The 27,346-nt window shown below is 41.3% G+C and overlaps 1 protein-coding gene across 3 annotated transcripts in view; it reads right to left on the bottom strand.

Moving 5' to 3' along the window:
- The window catches only part of APLF (aprataxin and PNKP like factor), a 103,769-nt gene that overhangs the window by 76,129 nt on the left and 294 nt on the right, over positions 1-27,346 (bottom strand). For all 3 annotated transcript variants that reach the window (XR_008444484.1, XM_054023855.1, XM_054023854.1), the window contains exon 2: positions 17,386-17,457. Coding sequence is in view for 2 of the 3 variants with exons in the window: in XM_054023855.1 (XP_053879830.1) it covers positions 17,386-17,457 (72 nt within the window). In the remaining variant the exon portion in view is untranslated. The remainder of the gene's footprint in view (positions 1-17,385; positions 17,458-27,346) is intronic.

The raw sequence follows: 27,346 nt of genomic DNA, 5'->3' as shown, positions 1-27,346 counted from the left end.
CTGATCAAAGCCTCACTCACACCTCTAAGGGTATGTCTACACTGGCAAGTTTCTGCACCACAAGTTATACCACTTTTATTAAAACGCTGGAATTAAACTGCTGTTGCATGTTCACACTGTGCTCCTTGTGACGCTGGAGCGCATCCACATTAGCAGCTCTTGCAACGGCAAAGACAGCAGTGCATTGTGGTAGCTATCCCTCTGTGCAACTGGCAGCAGGGTGCTTTGGGAAGGGTTTGCAATGCCTCATGAGGAAGGCACAGTGTCACATGATGCAGGTTTCCCAATCCCATTGTTCCATAGGCATCCTACTACATTGCCAGCTGCTTTTCAACTGAAGGGGGGAGAGAGACTGTGTTTTGGGGGACAGAGTGTGTCAGCATGCTGTCTTGTAAGTTCAGACAGCAGCAGGAAGCAACCAGTCCTGGGGCAAGGGGAAGGGGAAACCCCAACTTCAGCCCCCGCCTCCCTCCCTGGGCTCTCTGCACAGCAATCTCTCTCTCTTTCTCTCACACACACACACATACCCCTCTGTGTTCAACAGCACGAGCATTCCATATCAATGGTTTGCTTTGTGTCCCGGAGCAGATCAGCACAGCAAGCAACGGCTGTCAGAAACGGTGATTTGAAAGGGGAGGGGCGCATGTCTCCAGGGCAGCTGAGTTCAAAACAATGAGCAGAGCGGTCACTTGAGGCATTATGGGACAGCCCCAGAGGCCAATTACAGCGCAGAAAGCAATCACGTGTCTACACTGGCAATAGAGCGCTGGAGCCTCTGCGCAAATAGCCTTACGACTCTCGTCGAGATGGTTTTTTTGCAGGGCTGCAACTGAGGAGTTTCTGTGCACAAAGTGGCTTGGCAGAGTGTGCACGTCTGCAGTTTGAGCACAAAAAGCTGCTTTACTGTGCTGAAACTTGCCAGTGTAGACAAGACCTATAATCAGAGGCAAACAACTAGCATTCCCCCAAACAGCCTTTTACAAAGTGAGAAATTGTACAAGTTCCACAAAGTCAGTTCTGACAGTGCTGGGAATAGAAGCTAGGTCTCTACCATGAAAGTGCCAAATGCTATCTCATTGGCCACACTGTCTTTCAGAATGACTGTCCCAGCTCTATGAGCTTGGTTACTCCATCTGTAATCACTGCTCTAACCACTAAACACTCAGCTCCCAAAAGTAGGACGATAACACAGTAATCCTGATACAGCAGTTGCATGCTGGTTATCACAAATAGTTGTGGAGCACACCAGCAAACTGTGCCATTTTCTCTACTCTCCATTAGCCTACTTTGCTTTCTAGTTGCTTCTTCAGCTCAAGTGGAAGAAGTGTGTGCATCTGAAGTTCCTGGGTCCAAATCTTGCTGACCAACCACACAGGAGAAAAAAATAGTATGCAATCATGTAAGTATATACTGTATCATAATGCTCAGACAAACTTAATTCTGGCATTTCCAAGTGTGAGTGCTTGATTTGGCAAACTTCAATGTTCTTTTAGTGTAGCATTTTGTATGTAGTATAAACAAGTTATACATATATGAGTACACACACATTATTTCTGTGAAGAATGTGAAGTCCCTGGAGTAACTGCAATAATTTTATAATGCAAAACAAATGAATTGGGATGTTATGTTACAAATACAATGAAAAATAGTGTGTAGCTCAGTTAATAGGAGCTGCCCCTTTAAGAACAGGATGGGTATTTCATTGTAGCATATGTTTGCAGACCACTGAAAACACACAACAAGAAAATAGCAACAGAGGGTCCTGTGGCACCTTTGAGACTAACAGAAGTACTGGGAGCATAAGCTTTCGTGGGTAAGAACCTCACTTCTTCAGATGCAAGTCAGAAGTGAGGTTCTTACCCACGAAAGCTTATGCTCCCAGTACTTCTGTTAGTCTCAAAGGTGCCACAGGACCCTCTGTTGCTTTTTACAGATTCAGACTAACACGGCTACCCCTCTGATACTTAACAAGAAAATAGGTTGAGAACCACTGGTCTAGGGCAGTGGTTCTCAGACTATGGGGGGAGGGGCTCCCAAAGGATGCACAGGAATGTGTCAAGGGAGGTGCAGGCTCTGTGCTCCCCCGCCCCACCTTGTTTTATTTGTAAAGCTCTGGCTGTTGGCCCCAGGTGGCAGAAGGGCCATGCACACTCAGGAGGCAGGGATAAAGGAGAAAGCCAGAGCCCTGTTAACCCGGGGCTCTCTTCCCTCCTGCCCAATCAATCCCTCATCAGGTTGGTTCTTCCCCCACTCCCTCACTGTGAGGCAGCTCAGCCTCTCTTCTCCCTCACCTCTCACCTGGAGGTGGCAGAGCTCCAGCTGGCAGCCCCAGCGTGGCAGTAGCAGCACAGAAATAAGGGTGGCAATGGGGCGCTATGTCTGCTATGAAAAGTGATATTGACGAATGTCACTTTTTACATTGCCACCTTACTTCTGCGCTGCTGCTGGTGTGCGCTGCCTTCAGAGCTGGGCACCCAGCCAGCAGCCACTACTCTCCTCTCTCCCTACGAGCTGCGTGGTGGTATATGTACTTGGGGGAGGGGCGGAAATGACTACAGACACACATAATGGGGGCCCAATCAAATAAGTTTGAGAACTACTGCTCTAGAGAATATGCCCTGCCCCACACAAGCCTTAAGGGATGCTGACAGAGCAGTGGAAAACTTGTCCAAATACATATAGAATTTCATACATCAGGGCTGTCACACCATTGCCTTCACTAGCTTTGAATTGATATTTTTTTTAAATGGAAGTTTATAGTTATTTTCAAATATGCAAATCAACCTATTAAAATTGCATGAAATGGCTGACAGTCTATACTCCTATGTTCACCACTTTTACATGACTATGATAAATTTCATACAAAGTATACCTTGTGTATCGCTTGAAAACTCTTGGTAAAATATGTGGCAACACTATGTAAAGTTATAGGATTCTACTGCAAGATATTACTAATGATATGTTCTGAGTCTGGGGAAGAGTCACAAACCACCCAGAGACAAAAGGTTATCCAACACCTCAGCCAGGTGTCAACAAATCAAATGGACTATCACCTGGTTAACTGGCCATTCTTTGGTAGGAAAGAGGATGTGAGTAGAAATCTACATTTTGACAAAAACAGCTGGGGGTTTGGGTTCAGACAGACTTTATGTCTCCTGAATCTCAGCTGGAGATGATTCTCAAAGAAGAGAAAGGACTATAAAAGGAAAGAGGGGCGATGCTCCAAATTATTCCTCCTTTAGCTTTACCCACAGCATCCACAACACCTGAAGAACAAAGGGAACAGCTTTGGACTAGGGGAGGTATCCTGACTGAAAGATTTAGCCCGTAAGACTGCTAAAACAAGTGGTGAAGGAGACCTTTGCTTCGAATTCCCTCTAGCTTGTTAAGTTAGGCATTAGTTGAGATTTACTTTTATTTTCTTGTAACAAATTTGACTTTAATGCTTCATTACTTGTAATCACTTAAAATCTCTCTTTTGTAGTTAATTAAACTTGTTTTATCTAAACAAGTGTGTTTAGATTGAAGTGTTTCGGAAACTCCATTTCGGATAACAGGATTTGTGCATATTATTTTCTATTAATAAAGTGACAGACCTTATGAGCTTGTATTGTCCAGGAGTGAGCTGGGCAGTACAAGATGTACATTTCTGAGGAAAAGACTGGGAATTTGCTGGTGTTGCTATGCAGTGTAATTCAAGAGTGGCTGATGGTAGCACTCTTGGAGTATAACTGGGAGTAATTTACATGCTGGAGGTTGAGAGAGAGCAGACTAAGAATGGTAGCTCTCAGCAAAGCAGTGTAAAAGGCACCCCAGGTGAGAGAACTGAGGGGACATAGCTGTTCATCAGTCCAGATTGTACGCTGGGTAATGTCACAGTCATACAGAGCTGCACAAAATTGGACAGTTATGTCTCTAGTCAGTGGTTCCTAAACTTTTTTTACTGGTGACCCCTTTCACACAGCAAGCCTCTGAGTTCGGCCTTATAAATTAAAAACACTTGTTTATGTATTTAACACCATTATAAATGTTGGAAGCAAAGCAGGGTTTGGGGTGGAGGATGACCGCTCATGACCCCCCCCCATGTAATAGCCCTGTGACCCCTTGAGGGGTCCCGAGCCCCAGTTTAAGAACCCCTGCTCTAGGTTATGACCTCAGATGTATGGGAGCGAGTTAGAGATTTCAATGCTCCCGCAGAACAGCAACCCATCAACAAATAGCCTTGTTAGAAGACATCCACAGTTTGATTCTTTCATTTTAACAAATGTTAAAAGCTGTCCTAGTTCATATGGCTATTACCCTGGGAATAATTGGGAAAGATATTTATACATCCTGCTCTTTGAATTTTATTTCCCAAATCGCCCATTTTCAATAAAGCCATTAATCATAATATCCTGATGTTACAGTAATTTGTTTACTGCTAGCAAGTCAGCACACCAAAATTCAGTCACTTATCTTACTTTGAGAAATATTTTGCCTCTACTCAACAGCCAAACAGACTTGAAATAAAACACTGTCCCACAATACCACACTGCTTTAGAAACAAAAAGTCAGTCCTGAAATTATATACTACCTAAACGGTATAATATGCAGTTTAGGAACCAACACCATTCCCTCAGTTCAAAAGCTATTTTATATTATTGAATGCAAAGCTGTGGAGAGTCGGTCACTTAAAACTGAGTGGAATCTCTGCTGTGCCAATACACAAGAAATTTTTCTTTGGATACATCCCAACTGTTTGGCCAGCATTCAGTGTACAAACATATATTTAATCCTATGTGCAGTAACACCAACCACAGTATGTTGTGCCTCTTGAAAAGGCTTTCATTCAGTCATGTTTACAATAATGCACTGGTAAATGGTAAAGCACTTGCCCTACAAATCTCTGCACTGCTGGACAAGCCTTTGCTACATCATTCAGATGGTACATTTAAATAGAATATCTTCAGCTGAAAAGAAACTATTCGATTCTATCTGGTTTCTCTCACTCCCTAGATTTGTAGTTTAAAATCGGATTCAGAATCTACCTTTAATTTTTAGCATTCGATTTCAGTTTTAATAGTAGGTTTAAAGTTGATTATCTTAGTGAAAATAAGGGTGAGCATTAACTGCAACAGCAGCTGTTCCCACTTTGCAAAAGTGTATTAGCATCAACATTTTACCAGCTATATGAACGGATTTGACCTTAAAAGTAAAACAACATTAGCTAAAGAGTACCTCCTGTTATGCATAAGAATAAAAAAATGCTACATGCAAACACGCAGATGACTTGCGGGAAAACTGTCAGACCTATTGATATATTTTTTTTTCCTTTCCCTATTTATTGATATAATGAAGACACTATGCTGAAAGGTATGGTAGAAATAATTTATAAAATATAGTATATTCTAATATCTAGACTAGACAGTAATATCCTAGAAATATTCTGGCTAGAAATCTGGCCTGGACTTTTGGAACAGAAGGAAAAGACTGCCCCTTGAACTCCATTTGAGAGTCTACTCCAAGGACATTGATTGCTAGATCAGGACATTTGGAGTTCAGTCAGTGATGCGTAGATATTCATATAATACACATTAGAGGCTCATAGCTGTTTGTCAATACTGAGTTTGTGATTTGGTTGAAGAAGCTTTCACGTAATTTGGAACAGTAGTTACTAGTAACTTCTGCTTAGAACTTCATCTGCTCCCTCTTATTCCTCACACAAAGTCTTAGAGAACGTAGGCATACCAGACATGATGGCGTGTCCTATAATCATTCCCATGGCTACATTATATATATGCTTCTATAGTATTTGGAACAGGTGAGAGCTGATGCCAGTCTTATCAATAGGGCAGTTTTAAACAGTGTTATGCATGTCAGAAACATGTATGATGGAATCAAGAAAGTATTGGGGCCAACTTCAAAGAAGACAGCCCCACTGAAATCAACAACAGTGGAAACAATCAGCGACCACACCAAGCAGATGAATCGCTGGGTAGAACACTACTTGGAGCTTTACTCTTGTGAAAATATTGTTAGGGACACAGCCATCAACACCATTGAAAGCCTGCCTATTATGAACCAACTCAATGATGAAGCAACTGTTGAAGAGCTTAGCCTTGTCATAGATGGCTCCCCAATGGAAATGCCTCTGGAAAAGACTGCAGACCATCAGAGATTACAAAATGCAGAACACCTATTCTACAGCAAAATCTTCACAAATTGCTCAGCCTGTGCTGGAAAGAAGGCTAAGTGCCTCAAGAAATGAGAGATGCCATCATCATCACTCTCTATAAAAACAAGTTTCAGAGTAGCAGCCGTGTTAGTCTGTATCCGCAAAAAGAACAGGAGTACTTGTGGCACCTTAGAGACTAAAAAATTTATTTGAGCATAAGCTTTCGTGGGCTACAGCCCACTTCTTCAGATGCAAAGAAGTGGACTGTAGCCCACGAAAGCTTATGCTCAAATAAATTTGTAAATCTCTAAGATGCCACAAGTACTCCTGTTCTTTTTATAAAAACAATGGTGACATGAGTGACTAACAACTATCGTGACATGTCCCTTCTTAGCCTTATGGGAAAACCCTTTGCCTGAGTTGCCCTAAACAGTGTTCAGACCCTTGCAGACAGAATCTATCCTGAATCACAGTGTAGCTTCAGAGCTGAAAGGTCTATTATCAACACAATCTTCTCAAATATCAGAGGGGTAGCTGTGTTAGTCTGTATCCACAAAAACATGAGGACTCCAGTGGCACCTTAAAGACTAACAGATTTACTTGGGCATAAGTTTTCTTGGGTAAAAAATCCACTTCTTCAGATGCACGGAGTGAAAATTACAGATACAGGAATAAATATATATTGGCAAATGAAGAGAAGGGAGTTACTTTACATGTTGAAGGCCAATACAGTCAGGGTGTATGTGGTCCACTCCCAATAACTGATGAGGAAGTGTCAATACCAAGAGAAGGGAAATTGCTTTTGTAGTGAGCCAGTCACTCCAAGTCCCTATTCACGCCCAAATTGATGGTGTTAAGTTTGCAAATGAATTGTAGCTCTGCAGTTTCTCTTTGAAGTTTCTGACTTAGAACAACGCTTCCTCAGCTCTCATCCCCTAGTGCCCCTCCTCTACTTATGCTATATTAATGACATCTTCATCATATGGACCCATGGGAAGGAGGCCCTTGAAGAATTCCACCTGGATTTCAACAATTTCCATCCCACCATCAACCGCAGCCTGGACCAGTCCACACAAGAGATCCACTTCCTGGACACTACAGTGCAAACAAGTGATGGTCACATAAACACCACCCTATACCGGAAACCTACTGACCGCTAGATTTACCTACATGCCTCCAGCTTCCATCCTGGACACATCACACGATCCATTGTTTACAGCCAAGCCCTAAAATAGAACCGCATTTGCTCTAATCCCTCAGACAGACACAAACACCTACATGATCTCTATCAAGCATTCTTAAAACTACAATACCTACCTGGGGAAGTGAGGAATCAGATTGACAGAGCGAGACGGGAACCCACAAGTCACCTACTAGAGAACAAGCCCAACAAGGAAAATAACAGAACACCACTGGCCATCACGTACAGCCCTCAGCTAAAACCTCTCCGGTGCATTGTCAACGATCTACAATCTATCCTGGAAAATGATCCCCCACTCTCACAGGCCTTGGGAGGCAGGCCAATCCTTGCTTACAGACAGCCCCCCCAACCTGAAGCAAATATTCACCAGCAACTACACACCACACAACAGAAACACTAACCCAGGAACCAATCCTTGTAACAAATCCCGTTGCCTTCTCTGTCCCCATATCTACTCTAGCAACACCATCATAGGACCCAACCACTCATTCACCTGCACATTTACTAATATAATATATGCCATCATGTGCCAGCAATGTCCTTCTGCCATGTACATTGGCCAAACCGGACAGTCTCTATGTAAAAGGATAAATGGACACAAATCGGACATCAGGAATGGTAACATACAAAAGCCAGTAGGAGAATACTTCAATCTCCCTGGACATTCTATAACAGATTTAAAAGTAGCGATTCTTCAACAACAAAACTTCAAAAACAGACTTCAAAGAGAAACTGCAGAGCTACAATTCATTTGCAAACTTAACACCATTAATTTAGGCTTGAATAGGGACTGGGAGTGGCTAGCTCACTACAAAAGCAATTTCCCCTCTCGTGGTATTGACACCTCCTCATCAATTATTGGGAGTGGACCACATCCACCCTGACTGAATTGGCCTTCAACATTGGTTCTCCACTTGTAAGGTAACTCCCTTCTCTTCATGTGACAATCCTCTCACTGAGACAACTACAAGAGAAATGCAGAGAACAAAAAAAAAAAAAAGCCCCTTTACATAGTCTTTGATGATCTCACAAAGGCTTTTGACCTTGTCAGTAAAAGTGGACTATTTGCACTTCTAGAAAAGATTGGATGTCTCCCCAAGCTTATAAGCATGATTCAATTCTTCCTTAATAACATGGATGGCATAGTTCAATACAACAGCTCAGTCTCTGAGGCCTTCCACATTCGTAGCAGAATTAAGCCAGGCTGTGTACTTGCCACAACTCTGTTTGTGATCTTCTCCTTACTATTAAAATAGCTTTTGGTTCCTCAACTGAGGGAATCTACTTGCACACAAGATCTGATGGAAAGCTGTTCAATCTTGCAAGACTCAGATCTAAACCCAAGACTCAGGAGGCCCTTATCCAACCTCCTATTTGCTCATGACACAGCAGAGACAACCCACAGAGCTCATCTCCAAACCTTATGGACAGTTTTTCCAAAGCTTGCCAAGACATTGGGCTTACCCCTAAGCCTAAAAAAGAGGAGCATAATGTTCCAAGGAGTTGAGGAAGCAAGATCAACAACTATGAACTTGAAGTGATGCACATACCTGGGGTCCACTATCGCAGACAACCTTTCACTTGAAACGGAATTCAACATCCGCATTGGAAAACCTCCCACAACGTCTACACTGGCAAAACAACAAACTGACAAAACACACAAAGAGATCTGTGTGCATATGTTATCTCAGCACACTTTTGTATGGGAGTGAGACACGAACCTTATATTCTCATCAGGAAAAGAGGCTCAACAACTTTCACATGCATTGCCTTCGTCAAAATTTTGGAATCTCCTGGAGGGACAGAGTCACCAACACTGAGGTGCTCAAGCAAGCCAGTATTCCCAGCATGCAAACAGTCCTCAAACAGAGATGCACTCCGGTGGCTTGGGCACGTGTGCCAAATGAATGATGGACAAATGCCAAAGGACATCCTCTACAGCAAACTGGCATCTGGAAAAAGACCCAAAGGACGCCCAAAATTGCATTTCAAGGATGTATGCAAGCAAGACCTCAAAGAAATGGACATTGATGTGGACAACTGGAAAGATCACACTCAAGACCACAGCCTTTGGAAACAAGAGCTTAAAAAAGGTCTCCAGAGTTACAAGAGGAAGTAGTCAAGCTTTGCTGAGGAGAAAAGAGCTTGCAGGAGGCAGAGCCCAAAGGGTTGAAACATCACCTTTAAATGTGATAGATGTGGCAGAGATGCTCTCTCTTGAGTGGGTCTCTTCAGCCACAGCTACAGCTACCATAAAACCAACTGAGTAAATTATTTACCTCTCAGGGATGATATCCATGGTCTCTCGAGACTGAAGGATGTCTACTACTACTACTACGCAGCTACTACCAAGGAGAAGAAGAGTGACACTTGAGACTGCAACCATGGAGGCTGAAGACTTTGTCACAGACGTCTGGCGCGTCTGTGGGCTAATGGCCATAAAGGCTGATTCCACTGGAGGATCCTAAAGGTCCCCATTCTGCTATCATTTGGGTTAACAAGATCTACTTTATCCAGCAATACGTTTATGAATCTGAAAGAACTGAAGCTTGCAGCTTTCCCTGGAATATAAATTATGTTTGAGTGTAGGAAATTTAAGAACTTTCTTGAAAATAAAGTGGCTGGAGCACTTTATTATATAATACTTATTGTAGCAATCAATAAGTAATTTATTAGCAACCATCCAGGCAGAAAAATATTCACTAGAACTTGGCCAGCCATTTTCTTTTCCTGATAAATAGATGCTCTTAAGAAACACTATGACCATGGTAATTCATTTTTCCCCTTTTGACTAGTTACCACACTAAGCAACAAAAGATTTGCTAGTTTATCTATTTGCCAATAAATCCAATGGAACTCCCATATTAAGATAGCTAAAATAATTGTTTTGTAATTATAGTTAATTTATTGTAATTCAGCAAGAATTCTATACAGAATTCTTTTCATATGTTATATGAACCTAACTGAAAAACACAAACCTGGTGTCATTTTTAAAGGGGACTTAATAAAATTGTCATTCCAAAAATAAGTAAAAGTAGCCAGAGCATGGTTCAACAGTACAACAGACAAAAATTAAACTGTATAAATAAAACCAGTGAGCTAGAGGATAATGACAATGAAAAGTAATTACATCTTATTTTAAGAAATGGGACGAATTAGTTGGTATCATTTATTTTCCCAAACAAAAAATTAGTATCAATAATTTAAAGGTAGAAAACATTACAAGGATGTTGTAATTATCCCAAAGCCAAGCATTATAAACCCAGAATCAAAGTTACCTTAATATGCTTGGATTATTTTAAGAAATACACAATTAAGGCACTCAAACAACCTTAACTCTGCCCTGTAGCAACATCATGTAATAATCATATGATTATGGTGACACCATTTTAGTGTTTGTGGTCACAGATAAGAATAAAGACATGAAAAAAATCTAAATTCCCCCTCCCCTCCCTTGTGGTAGGGCAGTGTTACAGTTCTTACTTTAATATATTCAGATTTCTTTTAAATTTAACCTTACCTCCCAATTTCCTGCACTTATAATGCTTGGAATTGGGGATAATTACAACATCCTTTTTTTGCTTTTGCTTTTTTACCCTTAAATTACTGATACATACATTCAACCTTAACTGCATATTTATTTAGGGTTTTTTATCTGGGAGTTTCCTTAATTTAAATTGCTAACACTTCACACACTAACACTGAACAAGAAATCCAAAGAGAATGCTACCAAACAACGCTTCTAATGATTTGATATCTAGTATTAACTTTTGTTATTAACTTTTAAGAGCAGAATCACCAGTACATCAAATTTCAGAGTAACAGCCGTGTTAGTCTGTATCCGCAAAAAGAAGAACAGGAGTACTTGTGAGAGTAACAGCCGTGTTACCGGACAGTCTCTACGCAAAAGAATTAATGGACACAAATCTGACATCAGGAATCAAAATACTCAAAAACCAGTGGGAGAACACTTTAACCTGTCTGGTCATTCAGTGACAGACCTGTGGGTGGCTATATTACAACAGAAAAACTTCAAAAACAGACTCCAAAGAGAGACTGCAGAGCTAGAATTGATATGCAAACTAGACACAATTAACTCCGGTTTGAATAAGGACTGGGAATGGCTGAGCCATTACAAACGTTGACTATCTCCCCTTGTAAGTATTCTCACACTTCTTATCACACTGTCTGTACTCGGCTAGCTTGATTATCACTTCAAAAGTTTTTTTTTTTTTTTTTTTTTTCTCTTAATTAATTGGCCTCTCAGAGTTGGTAAGACAACTCCCACCTGTTTATGCTCTCTGTATGTGTGTATATATATCTCCTCAATATATGTTCCATTCTATATGCATCCGAAGAAGTGGGCTGTAGTCCACGAAAGCTTATGCTCTAATAAATTTGTTAGTCTCTAAGGTGCCACAAGTACTCCTGTTCTTCTTTTTGCAGTACATCAAAGCAAAAGCAGCCACAGTTACATTATGTTTACAGCAGCCTAGCAATGCAAGAGCAGCACAAAGCAGATGACACATATTAGTGAATCTGTTCCTTAATTGCAATTGACTTCTTAATTTAGAGTGCTCCATTAGTGAAACTGGCACTATGTGAAGCATGGACAGAGACAGCCCAAGAACCACTGTCTCTGTGCTTTGAGGTTTCCTCCATGTTCCAGTCTCAGTAGCTCCAGCAGCACTGCCTAATGAGGCCATGAGGAGCCTTTTAAGCACTCATGTCCAAGCTAGTATATAGCCACAGAATCTTCAAAGAGCACAGGGCCAAGTAATCATCTACTGAACTCTTGAAACATGCCCTGTCTCCCTCATACCACGGAGTCATTACAACCAATAGAACAGTTGTATGCAAATTGCATAAAGGAAAATGGTGATTGGCTGAGTTACCTCTGTCACAATGGCCCCACTTAAAAGTTACCAACACTGTTGCCCTGAGCCCATCACTAGTCTATATTTACAGCAATTACGTATAATTGTTAATAACTTAGATTAATCACAACCCGTTTCTTCAAATAAAGTCTATGCTATATTTCAATTAAATTTAGCCATCTGGAAAGTTTAAAGGGGATACTCTATATCAGGGATCGGCAACCTTTGGCAAGCGGCCCGCCAGGGAAATCTGCTGGCGGGCCAGGATGGTTTGTTTACCTGCAGCATCTGCAGGTTCGGTCAATCGCAGCTCCCACTGGCCGCGGTTCGCCATCCCAGGCCAATGGTGGCTGCGGGAAGCGGCACAGGCCGAGGGATGTGCTGGCTGCCCTTCCCGCAGCCCCCATTGACCAGGGACGGTGAACCGTGGCCAGTGGGAGCTGCAATCGGCCGAACCTGCAGACGCTGCAGGTAAACAAACCGTCCCGGCCCGCCAGCGGCTTTCCCTGGCAGGCCACAGGGCAAAGGCTGCCAATCCCCGCTCTATATCCTAGTAAAGAAAAGAGGATAGAAGTTGATAAAAAGTACAGGAAGGAACCAAAACAGTCACATTTAAAAAAAAAAAAAAAAAAAAAGTTAGATCACCTGAAGGCAAACAAATAAATATTGACACCTGGTTGTATACAAATGCAAGAAGTCTAAATATTAAGATGGGTGAACTTGAGAGCCTAGCATTAAATGAGGATATTGATAAAATAAACATCACAGAAACTTGGTGGAATGACGATAATCAATGGAACACAGTAATACCAGAGTACACAATATATAGGAATGACCGAGTAGGTTGCGCTGGTAGGGGAGTGACACTATACATGAAAGAAAACAGAAGTAAAATGTAGTAAAAATTTTACATGAATCAAAATTACATGCTTGATAAAAAGAGTATAGCAGTAGGATTACCGACTCCCTGCCCAGGATGGGGACAGTGATAGTGAAATACTCAGGGAGATTAGAGAGGCTACAGAAACAGAAAACCCAACAATAATGAGGGATTTCACCTATCCCCATGTTGACTGGGAACATGTCACCTCAGGAAAGGAGGCAGAAGTAAAATTTCTCAGCACCATTAATGACTGCTTGTTGGAGCAGCAAGTCCTGAAGGAGGCTTAAATCAGACTCTGTACCAGATGACTCCAGACGCGATCCTGGTAATTACAAGCCAGTAAGCCTAACTTCCATACCAGGCAAATCGTTTGAAATTATAATAAAGAACAGAATTATCAGAAACACAGATTAATACGATATGTTTGGGAAGAGTCAACATGGCTTTTGTAAAGGGAAATCACACCGCACCAATCTATTAGAATTATTTGTGGGAGTCAAACATGTGGACAAGGGCGATCCAGTGAATATAATGTACTTGAACTTCCAGAAAGCCTTTGACAAGGTCCCTCACCAAAGACTCCTATGCAAACTAAGCAGTCATAGGATAAGAGGGAAGACCCTTGTGACAGTGTACCCCATAAGGCTTTATGGGGAGGGGGTGCTTATAAATGTATGTATGACATAACTGAAATATGTTTTGTGCTGCCTGTGCCATGTAACATATCTCTGTAAAGGTTACAGACTACTATATCTATTCATCCTATTTGTACATATATATATATCATTTTCTACTTAAGGTTAAGAATATGGGCTGTATGCTTGCTTGGTTTCTAAGTAAGCTTTGTGAGGCATTTGGTCAGCTTCTTTAGGAAGGAATTCGCCAGGTTAAGTACCTGATCAGGAAACACTTGGGGAACAATGCATCTTGGAATGCTCCAATCCACATGAGAAGTCTTCCTGGAGAAATGCAAGATACCATGTGGACAATGGCGTCAGCCTGTAAAGACTGAGTCATGCAGGGGCATGTGACTTGCCCAGGTGACTCCAGAACTCCATCTTGGAGCTGGACTTTGCATAGGAGGGAGGTCTCCACCCACAAGACCCCTTGGGAGACCCCTCCATTTGGTCTTCAGCTGGCTAAAGAAGGAGCCTCTCCACCCCCACCCCCCCCCCCACTCCCCAGGATACTTGAAGGAGACTGAAACAAAGGATAGTAACTACAGGGGGTGTGAGTGATTGCTGGACCCAGGCTAAAAGGAGATTAGCCTGTAAAAGGGAGTGCTCTGGAACTGGTGAGGAAATTATCTGTATTTAGTTTGATTAGACATAGATTTGCGCATTTTATTTTATTTTGCTTGGTGACTTACTTTGTTCTGTCTGTTACTACTTTGAACCACTTAAATCCTACTGTCTGTATTTAATAAAATCACTTTTTATTTAGTAATTTACTCAGAGTATGTATTAATACCTGAGGGAGCAAACAACTGTGCATATCTCTCTATCAGTGTTATAGAGGGTGAACAATTTATGAGTTTTCCCTGCATAAGCTTTATGCAGGGTAAAACGGATTTATCTGGGTTTAGACCCCATTGGGAGTTGGACATCTGAGTGCTAAAGACAAGCACACTACTGTGAGCTGTTTTCAGGTAAACTTGCAGCTTTGGGACAAGTGATTCAGACCCTGGGTCTGTGTCTGGCTCAGCAAGACAGGGTGCTGGAGTCCTGAGCTGGCAGGGAAAACAGAAGCAGGGGTAGTCTTTGCACATCGGGTGGCAGCTCCCAAGGGGGTTTCTGTGATCCAACCCGTCACAGCCCTCTCCATGGATCAGTAACTGGTTAAAAGATAGGAAACAAAGGATAGCAATAAATGATCCATTTTCACAGTTGAGAGAGGTAAAGAACAGGGTCCTCCAAGGGTCTGTACTGGAACCAGCGCTGTTCAACATATTCATAAATGATCTGGAAAAGGGCAAAAGTGAGGTGGCAAAGTTTGCAGACAATCCAAAACTACTCAAAATAGTTAAGACCAAAGCTGACTGTGAAGCGTTACAAAGGGATCTCACAAAACTGCATGACTGGATAACAAAATGACAGATGAAATTCAGTTTTGATAAATGTAAAGTAATGCACATTGGAAAACACAAAACCAACTGTACACACAAAATGATAAGGCCTAAATTAGCTGTTACCACTCAAGAAAGATCTTGGAGTCATCATGTATAGTTCTCTGAAAACATCCGCTCAATAAGCAGCGACAGTCAAAAAAGCTAACAGAATTTTAGAAACTAGTAGGAAAGGGATAAATAACAAGACAGAATATATCATAATGCCACTATATAAATCCATGGTATGCCCACACCTTGAATACTGCATGCAGTTCTGTTCGCCCCAGCTCAAAAAGATCTACTAGAATTGGAAAAAGTACAGAAAAGAGAACAAAAGGTGTATGAGTAAAGAGTGAAAGTTTATTTTGTAGGTTAAAAAAAAGCTCAAAAAGATCTACTAGAATTGGAAAAAGTACAGAAAAGAGAAACAAAAATGATAAGGGTATGAAATAGCTTCCATATGAGAAGAGATTAAAAAGATTGGGATTGTTCGTCTTGGAAAAGAGATGACTGAGGGAGGGTCTGACAGGACTATAAAATCATTAATGGCATGGAGAAAGTGAATAAGGAAGTGTTATTGACCCTTTCACATAACGTACGATCCAGGGGTCACCCAATAAAATTAACAGGCAACAGGTTCAAAACACATAAAAGGAAATACTTCTTCAGACAACAGAGTCAGCCTGTGTAACTTGTTGCTGGGGATACTGTGAAGGACAGAAGTATAACTGGGTTCAATAAGAGTTAGATAACTTTACAGAGGATATTTTCATCAATGGCTATTAGCCAAGATGGTCAAGGACTCAACCCCATGCTCTGGGTGTCCCTAAACCTCTGACTGCCAGACACTGGGACGGGATGGATCACTCAATGAACTACCCTGTTCTGTTCATACCCTCTAAAGCAGGGGTAGGCAACCTATGGCACACGTGCCAAAGGCAGCACACGAGCTGATTTTCAATGGCACTCACACTGCCCGGGTCCTGGCCATAAATGAGAGTGAATAAATGAAGACTCGGCACACCACTTCCGAAAGGTTGCCGACCCCTACTCTAAAGTATCTGGCACCAGCCAATGTGAGAAGACAGGATATTGAACTAGATGGACCACATGTCTGATCCAGTATGGCCATTCTTAACTTTATGTTCTTAAGAATCTGCATTATTCCATTTCAGAGTAGCAGCCGTGTTAGTCTGTATCCGCAAAAAGAAGAACAGGAGTGCTTGTGGCACCTTAGAGACTAACAAATTTATTAGAGCATAAGCTTTCATGGACTACAGCCCACTTCTTCGGATGCATATGCATCCGAAGAAGTGGGCTGTAGTCCACGAAAGCTTATGCGCTAATAAATTTGTTAGTCTCTAAGGTGCCACAAGTACTCCTGTTCTTCATTATTCCATTAAGATCATTCGGGTCAAAAGAAAAGACTGATAAAAGTGAATTTTCTGAAAGGACTCAATTTATTTTAACTTCAACAAATTATCAGATTTTCTTACAAATTTTCAGAAAATTCATTCTGTACACAGTAAGTGCTGTAAACTTAGTGAGGATACACTATTTTTCATACAAAGGAGGATTTATCCCTGCTTTAAGTGAAAAACTGAACTAACTATGGAGTCACAATCAGCATTTCCATAATTATGTTCTATATTTCTTAGGTATATCCAGTGCTACACTGTTGTAACAGAGAAAAATAAAAGCAAATTATTGGAAATCATCTGATGGCAGAATACAGATATGCCAATGAAAAAATGGGTGGTCTGTACATAATGGGGAGTGGGGGTGAGGTGTCAGGTGAACTGGCTCTTGTTCATTACTCTACCATCCCTTTATTTTTCCTCTGTGAACTGAGGCAACTCACAGTCTCGAAAAAATTGGGATATAACCGGACAGGAATAATGAGTATACTGATGTTTGTAAAGCATGTTCCCATCCTTGGAGAATGCCAGTTGCACTCCACGATCACCTTTTAGAAAAAGCAGTGTTGATTCTATGGGTCACCACTTTAATTCAGTAGCTTTATTTTCAGACATTCCGGATCAATTTCTACTTCTAACATAGCTTTTCATTAAGAATTACTTAGATCCATTTGTATCTAATATCAAAGTAGCTTTTTTCTGGTGTAGTTTGACTGTTACAGAATCAACAAAAAAGTCAAGTTACCGGTTTGATGCGAAGCTGGTCACCCACCACTTCCAATATGGCATGTTTTCGGGATACTCTCTTATCCGTAATCTGAAAAAAAGACAGGCAGTTGAGATAAAATCAAATTATGGCACTCAAATCTCGAATCATTATAGCAAACAACCAAACAAAAATCAAATCAAGATAAACCAATAAGCAGATTACAAGGTCTCATTGAGTACAGTTCATGCAGGCTGTAGGTTTCTGATGCCCTGTAAGTAGTTCCACATAACACAATTAGTTTAAAAAAATAAAGAAAAATTCTGTATTAGAACTAGATTAAAACATTAAGATCAAGATTTTCAGAACTGGGTGCCTGAAGTTATACTATTTTAAATACAGAAATTAACTTTCTAGCCTCAGTGTAGAGAAAAGCTTGAGAATATGAGCCCTGCCGGCTCAAATATCCAAAGGCAAGCAAAAAAAACCCAGAATTTACCATTTGTCAAAATCTCATGATTTTTCAAGGTCTGACAGTGCTACTTAGAAGAGACAGTAATGTGTCTTGAAATGTTATAGAGTGCTGTGCTTGTCTCAAAGCTACTAGCATACAGAGAGCAGGAATTCATGTTTTCTATAAAGAAAGTTTCAGGGTAACTCCAGTAAATTCCACCACCACAGCAGACAAACAGTTAATCCTAGAAACACTGACACAAAAACTGAAGTAGAGACAGTACCCGGGGCTTACAAAACTCAGGAAAAAAGTTATTATTTCCTAAGAACTAGTATTACAAGAACATATTGTGAAGAACACGCTGTTTTAAAAAATTGAGATAATTTTTAATCCAGCGTAACAGATGCTAATTCTCCTGTTTTTTCATTTGGAGAAGTTTGGAGCTCTAATGAAATTTTGCCAGAGTCATTTGTTTTAATATTATTTATTACAGTGAGAGAGCTCTCTCTTCTGTATATGCAGCAAAACTAATACTGATGGGTTAACTAGAAACCTGCTGCTATTTGCAAGGAAAGTTTTTCCTGTTCACACATTTCCTTTAAGTGTGACATTCAAGACAGCAAAAAGATCCAATTACGTCTTTGTAGGAAACTATAATTCATTTCTCTCAATGTTTATTAGGTTTAAAGATGTGTATTCAAACTGGCAGAAAACTGCTACCAGAATTACAAGTGTATGTTGTGACCTCTAGTGAGGAACTATGTTACTTCACTTAACCAAATAAGTTCATAAGAGAAAACACAGTCGCTCTATATGAGATTATTAGACAAGAAAATACATCTGAAAGATTACTGAAGGTAAAACGTGTTAAATTTGACCAGTAAAAATTCAATTGAAAAAATTCGATTTTTTCTCTCATTGTAGGCACTTACTACAAACAAACATTGCATGCAAAATATTAAACAAGTGCTGCAAGGGCAAAGCTAGGGAAAGAAACAAAGCTTGCACAGGATAAGCATAAACGTGCTACTTCAGGACAGATAATGTATTATCTTAAGAAGGAAGAAGAAACAGTTTAGAGCCCACTGAATCTGGACATAAAGGGAGTGTCACAGATGGGAGAAGGGGAATAGGTACTAGTCCAGGAGAAATTCACACCCTTAATGGCAAAAGCAGCATAAATTAAGAGGTGGCATGTTGTGTGAAATGTTCCAAGCCAGAGAGGGAATACAGTAAGCATGTGTATGGTGTATATATAGCAGTGTTGTAAGAAACAAAGTGCTGTATGATTACTGAGAACACCCTATTAGGTCCAAGTCACTAGAAACCCCATGACAATAAGAATGAGTACTGTTGTTGGCCAGGAACAACAAAATTTACTATCCTTATTAGGAATCAAAGTCCAATTTTAGAACAAGATAATTAACTGGTAAAATAATCCATCAAGCTGCTATTGTGGCAAGAACAAGCCCATGATACCACAGGATCCTAATTAATGGCTAATGGCCATAAACCCTTGTACACACAATAACCTCAAGGTCAGTGCTTGGAAGGTGTGCAGTAGCACATAAGCGTCCATGATTCTGCCAGACTGCCAAGCATTCTACATGCCAATCTGAGGTAAGCAAATAAGAACCAACACACTCCATGAACAAAGATGGTAGCAGACTACATCACCATCATAACAGTGTGTGTGGGGTAGGAGGGAGGTCCCAGTGTATGTCTGCTACATGTCAGTGAGGAAGCCAAGCACATGTGATCATGGGACTTGCATTGATATTTGGGATAGTCATTGTGGGGCACTTCCCCTTTCCACTTCTGTTTATAGTGGCTATTATCTGAGCTGGGGTCTGCAGCTTCCATGGTTTTCGCCAACACTGATACAATGTTCATAGATAGAGATAAAGGAACTACACTGAGTTAGAAGATACTGTTCTCATATCTCTGCTGCTCTTAGTTTTGCCAGATGACAGAGAGAAATCAAAAGGACTCAGAGTGATTTCACTCCTGCTATTAAGAACGTGTGGTCAATTAAACGGATAACAGTGACAAGGTGGATGAGGAAATATCTTTTATTGGACAAATTTCTGTTGGTAAGAGAAACCAGGTATAATGAGTATAGCTACACAGAGCTCTTCATCTGCAAACAACTGATGGATCAGTTACATTCTGCTGTTTTAGAAAGCTATGAACACCAGCAGATGGAAGCATTAGAATAAAACAAAACACAGAAGCTTGGGGTGAGTAACAGAAATCCACCTCAATCTATAGAACCTTCCCAGCACCACTTTGATTGCTGCCAGGAGACTGAAGGCGGGGTAAAGCAACAAAGGGTATGTCTTCACTTACCGGAGGGTCCGGCGGCAGGCAATCAATGTTCTGGGATCGATTTATCGCGTCTGGTTAAGACGCGATAAATCGATCCCGGAAGTGCTCGCCGTCGACGCCGGTACTCCAGCTTGGCGAGAGGAGTACGCGGTATCGACGGGGGAGCCTCCATGCCGCGTCTGGACCCGCGGTAAGTTCGGACTAAGGTACTTCGAATTCAGCTACGTTATTAACGTAGCTGAATTTGCGTACCTTAGTCAGAAGTGGGGACTTAGTGGGGACCAGGCCAAAGGCACCCAAGCCAGCATGGCTCTGCAGCAATCAGGAGGTTCTGAGAGAGCAAGCTGAGAGAGAGTTCTTTCTTTTTATCAGCCAGAGGCTGCTGGTATGGCTTTCGATTTTCAAACACCCACTAGGCAGAAACCAATACGAAAACTGGAGCATGATCTGAGCCAAGTCCACTGATAAGAATCCTAGCACCAGCCCCTCTACCAACAGTTGGGTGTGAGGGCTGGAGTTCTCAGTGTGTTGCCTTTGGATCTCTCAAACTTCCCCGCCACTGCTCATCTTTCCTACTGGTCTCTTGCTAGTAGGTGTCTTACATTTTTTCAGCCCTACTCCAGTTCTACAAATGAGGTTTTGACATAGTGGACATGATTTCATCTCTTTCCACAGAAGGACAAGGTAGTTAATATGGGAAGAAGTGTTCCCACTGCCAATGGCCTGCTCATATCCACTGACATTTCCAGTGCCAGAGAAAGTGATCCAAACAAATCTTTCACACATCCCCACATTAAACAGGGGAAGCGTTGCCTGCAAAGATCTTATCAGCAGCCTCCCCCAAGTAAAGCCTTCCTCAACTGACATCCTCAGCGCTTCAGAAATCCGAAGATCGTAGAGCAGTCAAGTCTAACATATTACAACAGCAGGTCTGGGAGCCTCATGAAGCGGTCCTCCTCCATTCTTTAGCTACCAGCTTAGCCTTTGAAAATCAATTAAGCATGCAGACAAGCAACTAAAGCAGTTCTCATTAAAGCAATGCTACCTCGATATAACGCTGTCCTCAGGAGCCAAAAAATCTTACTGCGTTATAGGTGAAACCGCGTTATATTGAACTTGCTTGGATCCACTGGACTGCGCAGCCCTGCCCCACCCGGAGCACTGCTTTACCGCGTTATATCCAAATTCATGTTATATCGGGTCGCGTTATATCAAGGTAGCAGTGTATATTAGAAGTCAGCTAGCAGGTATTCTATGTATTAGTAAGGAATACATTCAAGCCATAAAACATTACAAAATGAAAAAATGCCTCAGTTAAACTAAAGTCAAATATAATTCAACAGCACAGATCAGAAACAGCCTAGTGGTCCAATTCTGAAATACAGCCCATGAAGAAGCAACATTTCCCTGTGCACAACTCTTTGAACCAACCACAAACTCATCTTAAAACTACATTATATATGTTCTTAAAATACAAATACAAAAGTGAACCCAGATATACATGAGAAACAACAAATGGCCATCTAATAGCAGAAAGTAACTTAAATGACAATAATCCAGGGTGGATAAAAATTAATGATTTAAAAAAAAAAAAAAAACAATAAAAAATAGAATTTTATTTAAATCAGATTTTTTTGATAAAATGCTTTTTGAGGAAAAAACCTATCTAAAGATAGTTTTAATTAAGATACATTATAGCTCAAAAATATCTCATCATGGAATAGGGATTATAAATTCTAATTCTAGAGTATGAGACAATATATTCATGTAATATGTTTAAGAAAAGTTTTGTAAATGAGTTACAATAATTCATGGATTAGGGATCCAATCTTATGCGGTTCCAGGGGCTTCTGTATAGATTATTCAGGTTAATCTTTCTATCTACCCAATGGGACTCAGTGCTCAGTCTAGAAGATACCATCAGAGATGCTTAGTTTTGCAGTTCTCAAACTGTGGATTTGTATCTTCAGAGATAATATGCTTATTAACAGCAAAAAATGTTTTTAAAATAAATAAATAATGCACCTCTACCCCGATATAACGCGACCCGATATAACACAAATTCGGATATAACGCGGTAAAGCAGCGCTCCGGGGGGGCGGTGCTGCGCACTCCAGCAGATCAAAGCAAATTCGATATAACGCGGTTTCACCTAAAACACGGTAAGATTTTTTGGCTCCTAAGGACAGCGTTATATCGGAGTAGAGGTGTATATAGAAGTCAGAAATAACAGACCTCAACCCTATTGTCCCTCTGCAAATGTGTGTATACAGAGTCAATCCCTTACCTCTCTCTAAAAGTGCAAAGTTTCAAAAAGTTCAATGAATAGAAGATTGTTGGGGGCGGAATAGATCTCAAGGAGAAGAAGTCTGGAGATAAATGTGAGAAGGGAGGGACAGGCAGTAGAAACAAAAGAGAAACTGTTTGAGCAGCATACTCCAGAAGTCTTGAAGTCTTTCTGAGTGTAGCCTTCACTGGTTTGAGATCTACCATACCATTCTCGGTTTGGGAATAAGAACCATTTAAGAAATATGTTTGCTGATATGTTTTAAAGAAAGTTACACCAGTGAACTGGTGGAAGTCACTTAAGCTCTTGGATTCAGAGACTGTTGAAGTGATAATCTCACTTTTAATAGCAGTAGCTTCTTCTGCTGGTGTAGAAAGAATATTTTCTTCCTTTGGACTAATTCATTTCAAACTGAGAAATCGTTTGGGACCTGAAAAAGCAGGAAAGCTTGTTTTTCATTTCCAGATTATGAACAAACAGGAAAATGAAGGTGAAGATGACTGAGTTAGCTGCAGAAGCCAATATTTTAAGTTTCTCATGTTGACCTGGCTGACAGAGTCAATTTAATTGTTGGTTTTTTGTTTTTGAATATTTAACTATTTTAGTTAAAAACAATTTTAACAAAAACAAACCTGATTTTAAAAAACCTGAATGTTTAACTAAATTAAAAAAATCATATGCTTGTTTTGTTAAAATATTATATGTTTGCTGTTGAAGAAAAAAATCCAGAATACATAACATTGTTGTTTTAGTTAAATAAAACAATTTCAATGTCTGTCTGGTGATGTTCTCCTCCTAATACAGCATGGCAAGAAAATCCTCCAAATATTAATGATTAACCCATTGAATTGGAGATAGTTCACCTCCCAATGACTTCATAAATATCTGCTTCAATTACCTTTGGTAAATGAAATAACCAATCATTCATTTTCTGATATAGCTGTAAAACTCATCTGAAAAGTTTTCCAAATAAATCACTTAAAAAATGTATAGTGTGTACCTTCCAAAAATGAAACCTACATCTATCTCTGAGTTGTGAAGAATATATATTAAGGTTATAACAACCAACAAGAATGCCCTTTTATGTAGAAATCCATGATTAACTCGAGTTTTCCTGACTAGTGATTTAAATCAAATCCACCCTGGAATAATCTGACTAGCTGAAAAGGCTTCCAGTCTATGCATATAAAGACTATGTAGCTTTTAAACCAGTCAGATTGCTTATGCCCCTCACACACACACACTTTCATAACTATTTGACCCCTGTGCTGATCTGTCTACCTGTTCCACTCACAGCATTTCATTTACTATGCATTAATATTGTTACAAGTGCTTGATTTTCTCCAGGAAAACTTTGAAGCTTGGGCCGCAGAGTCGGACAATCTGAATACGTACTTCAGGAAGTTCCCATTTATTTATTATATAGCTATATTACTAGAGAGAAGCCTAGAACAGGACAGCTGCTTGTTTTTAATGTAATGCTAATTATGCTGACTGTGAATGAGCCATCATGCCAATTGGAAAAATGTACCTGCCCTCTTCAGAGGAAGACCAGTCAAAGGGACAAACACAAAATAATGGTTTAGTGCAAAAACCCTAGGCAATAAAGGATACCTAAATGTGAAAAGGGCCCAATTTGAATGCAACCAGAAGAATTTATTTTAAAAAGACTGGCTCCCTCCCCTCACTACACCTTTCCTATCACTACAAACTACAGCAGACGGATTCTTTAACAGCATAAATGGGATATATTAATCTGGGTATTTAATATGGTGCTTAGCCCTCTGGGCTGGGATTATGCAGACATGTGTCTACCTCAGAGCTGGAAAAAAAGATGGAATGTTAAGTAATTTAGTGTATTAGAATGTGTAGAACACTGAAAGTTGTATTTATTTTCCACTACTTATACAAGTATCAGGGGGTAGCTGTGTTAGTCTGTATCCACAAAAACAACAAGGAGTCAAGTGGCACCTTAAAGACTAACAGATTTATTTGGGCATAAGCTTTCGTGGGTAAAAAACCCCCACTTCTTCAGATGCATGGAGTGAAAATTACCAACTTATTACAACTAATTACTACATATACAGTTTCATTTTTGCATTCCACATCTAGCATAATGAATCCACACTGATCAGTTTCACAAGCTTTTCTAGTCAATCTCACTTTTCTCATGCACACTATTCTGACTCTGGGCACTAGCATTACAGAAAAGTAAATTAAACACAGAAAACAGCTGATCAAATTCTGCCCCTAGTTAAATCCACTGGTTTGTACAGGGTGTAACTAAGGGCAAAAATGTATCATTTTTAAATGAGTTTAAAAATACTAACACCCATTTGTATTAGGTTATCTTGAACTCTCTCCCCCAAATCTAAAACTACTTAACAGACTCGTATATAAGCTTTTGGTGAATGCAGCCACATTTGCCAACTAGAGAAAGATACCATAGCAATTAGGTACTAAGCGTTGATATGGCTGAGTGAAGTGAGTGCAAGCCCTGGTCTACACTGAACATTTAGACTGACATAACTACATCGCTCAGGGGTGTAAGAAATTCACACCCTTGAGTGCCATAGTTAAGCCAACCTTAAGAATTCCAAGTTAAGAATTCTTCTGCTGGCCCAGCTACTGCCGCTCAGGGATGTGGAATATCTACACCAATGGAAAAATCCCTTTCCTAGATATAGGAAGGGTCTATGCTATGGTGCTAAAGCTGTACAGCAGTCACTGTAGCACCGATAGCGTAGACATACCTTGAAACTATCTGCAAAAAAAGTTTTGTTGGAAGAGACACTGCCAACTTAAGTCGCATCTTTCTGAAATGTTATTACCAACCTACTGTTACAAGTATACCTGAAGTTACTATTGAGAAAATTGTTTCACTTTAAAATTGTACACAGTACTTCAGGAGAAGAGGTGATTTTTCTGGAGGATGCCATCTTGTGCTCTAAAGCAGTGTTTCCTGAACGGTGGGTTGCAGGCCCAGCGCAGAGAGGAAGCCACAGGAAGGAGTGGCAGGCTTGAAAAGTGAGCCTGTCCTGCTCTCACTAGCAGTAGCAGCTCCTGCCCCACAGGGGTGAGCCTGCCTCCCCACTCCGGACATTGTGACCTAGCACACAGGTCACATCCCCACTCAGGTTTCACCCAGCCATCAGGACAAACCTGAGTGGTACTGAGACCCAGTGCGCCAGGTCACAACACCCAGAGCAGCGAGCCAGGCCCTGCCCTGTAGGACTGGAACCACTGCTGCTAGGTGAGTGTGAGGCAGGTTTGCTCTCCAACTTCCTCCCAGGGCAGGGCCTCCCCTCTGCATTGGGCTGGGATTAAGGTTGAAGTGTCAGGGCAGAAGGTACTGCTGCAGGTGGTCAATGCCCCCTCAGTGGAGCAAAGAGGCAGTGGAGAACACCACCAGCCTATGAAGTGGGCCCCACAAACATGCACATTTGGACCCTGGGTGGCTCGCGCACACACACAAAGAAGGAGAGAAAATGCAATTGGTGAGTCACCTTCATAAAAAATTTGGGAACCGCTGCTCTAAATCTTAAGATTTCACTCAAAAAATAAATAAATAAAATAAAAAAAGGAGGGGACTTTTGCCCATATGGTTGAAAAGATTACACTTCTCACATTATTAAATGTAATGGATGCAGTGAAATTAGCACAAGGAAGTCTGAAAAAAGAGCTCTGAGAAAAATGTGCATTGTCCCTATACATTTCAATGGGTTGGGAACTCTGAAGGCTACTGTTAAGGATATGTTAACATTATTAGTTATTTCACAGTTGATGAAAGCACACAAGAGCACAAGACAATATTGTGTTATTATTCAAGTTTCCTGTAAGTGAAGTCTTGCTTTGATGTCTCAGAGCAGAACTTAGTTTGTGTTGGCAGAAAGTTTGGAAGACTGATGCTATTCCTTCTCCCCTGTTCAACCCCTAATTTCCTCTAATTTGGGAGAGAATCGGGAAAGCGATGTTTATGCAAACAGGAAAATAAGTCAGTGTCACCAACCCATACGATTTGTTAGTCTCATAATGTTTAGAATTTCTCTTAAAGCCCCAGCTCCTAGAGTCATAACAAAAACAGAGATTCTCCTTTAATAACACAAGTTTCCTATCTCTCCAGATTATGGCGAAACGCTTGAAAGGAGCTGGAGGGCTCTGATTCCACCTTCCTCTGTATGGGGGGCCAGCCTCTATTCCACCCTGGCCCCATGGCCTGACGGGGATATTGATTAGTAGCTCATCTGTGGAGCCGTGAGCACGGGCATGTACCTGGTACAGTTCACCCCCGTCCCTGACACCAGCCCCTTTTGTGGTATGAGGGAGAACCTGGTGCATGCTTATCTTGAATGTGTCAGGTTGCAGCCCCTACAGAACCTCCTGCTGAAATCCTGGCTGCACTTTTCCCCACACCCGTTTATATTTGCACACCCTGTCCATGGTCCCACCAAGTCACGAGATCACCTCATCAACCTCCTCCTCGCTCTGGCCAAAGTAGCCTCTACAACACCAGGAGGAGGATGTTAGATGAGGGACTGCTCCGCGACTGGGGGGGGGGGGGGGCTATTTCTGCTCCTCCCTGGTCTCACACATCCGGACAGAGTTCCTTTGGGCAGCACCCGCTGGCACCCTAAACAGGTCTGAGGCACAGTGGGCACTGTCCGGGGTTCTCTGCTTGGTGTCCCCCTCTAGAGCCCTAGTTCTGAACCTGTGATCATCACTCCTGACCCTGTCATTCCTTAGTTGCCCCCATCTTCATTTGGTTCCCGGGGCCAGAGGTTCCCCCCGCAAGGCTGTGGATGACGTCTGAGAGCCTTAGCTCTGCCGGAGGCCCATGGTCCCTTCCAGCCCCAAGTGGAACTTGCGGGGTGTGCAGCGCCCGGCCCGGCCTGAGGCTATGGGCAGGCCCGCGCCAGGCCTCCCCCGAGGCG

The sequence above is a fragment of the Malaclemys terrapin genome, chromosome 3, assembly GCF_027887155.1.
Source record: "Malaclemys terrapin pileata isolate rMalTer1 chromosome 3, rMalTer1.hap1, whole genome shotgun sequence".
Classification (NCBI taxonomy): Eukaryota; Metazoa; Chordata; order Testudines; family Emydidae; genus Malaclemys; species Malaclemys terrapin.
Note: the sequence above shows the minus strand (reverse complement) of the source record. Positions and strands in the feature narration are given on the sequence as shown.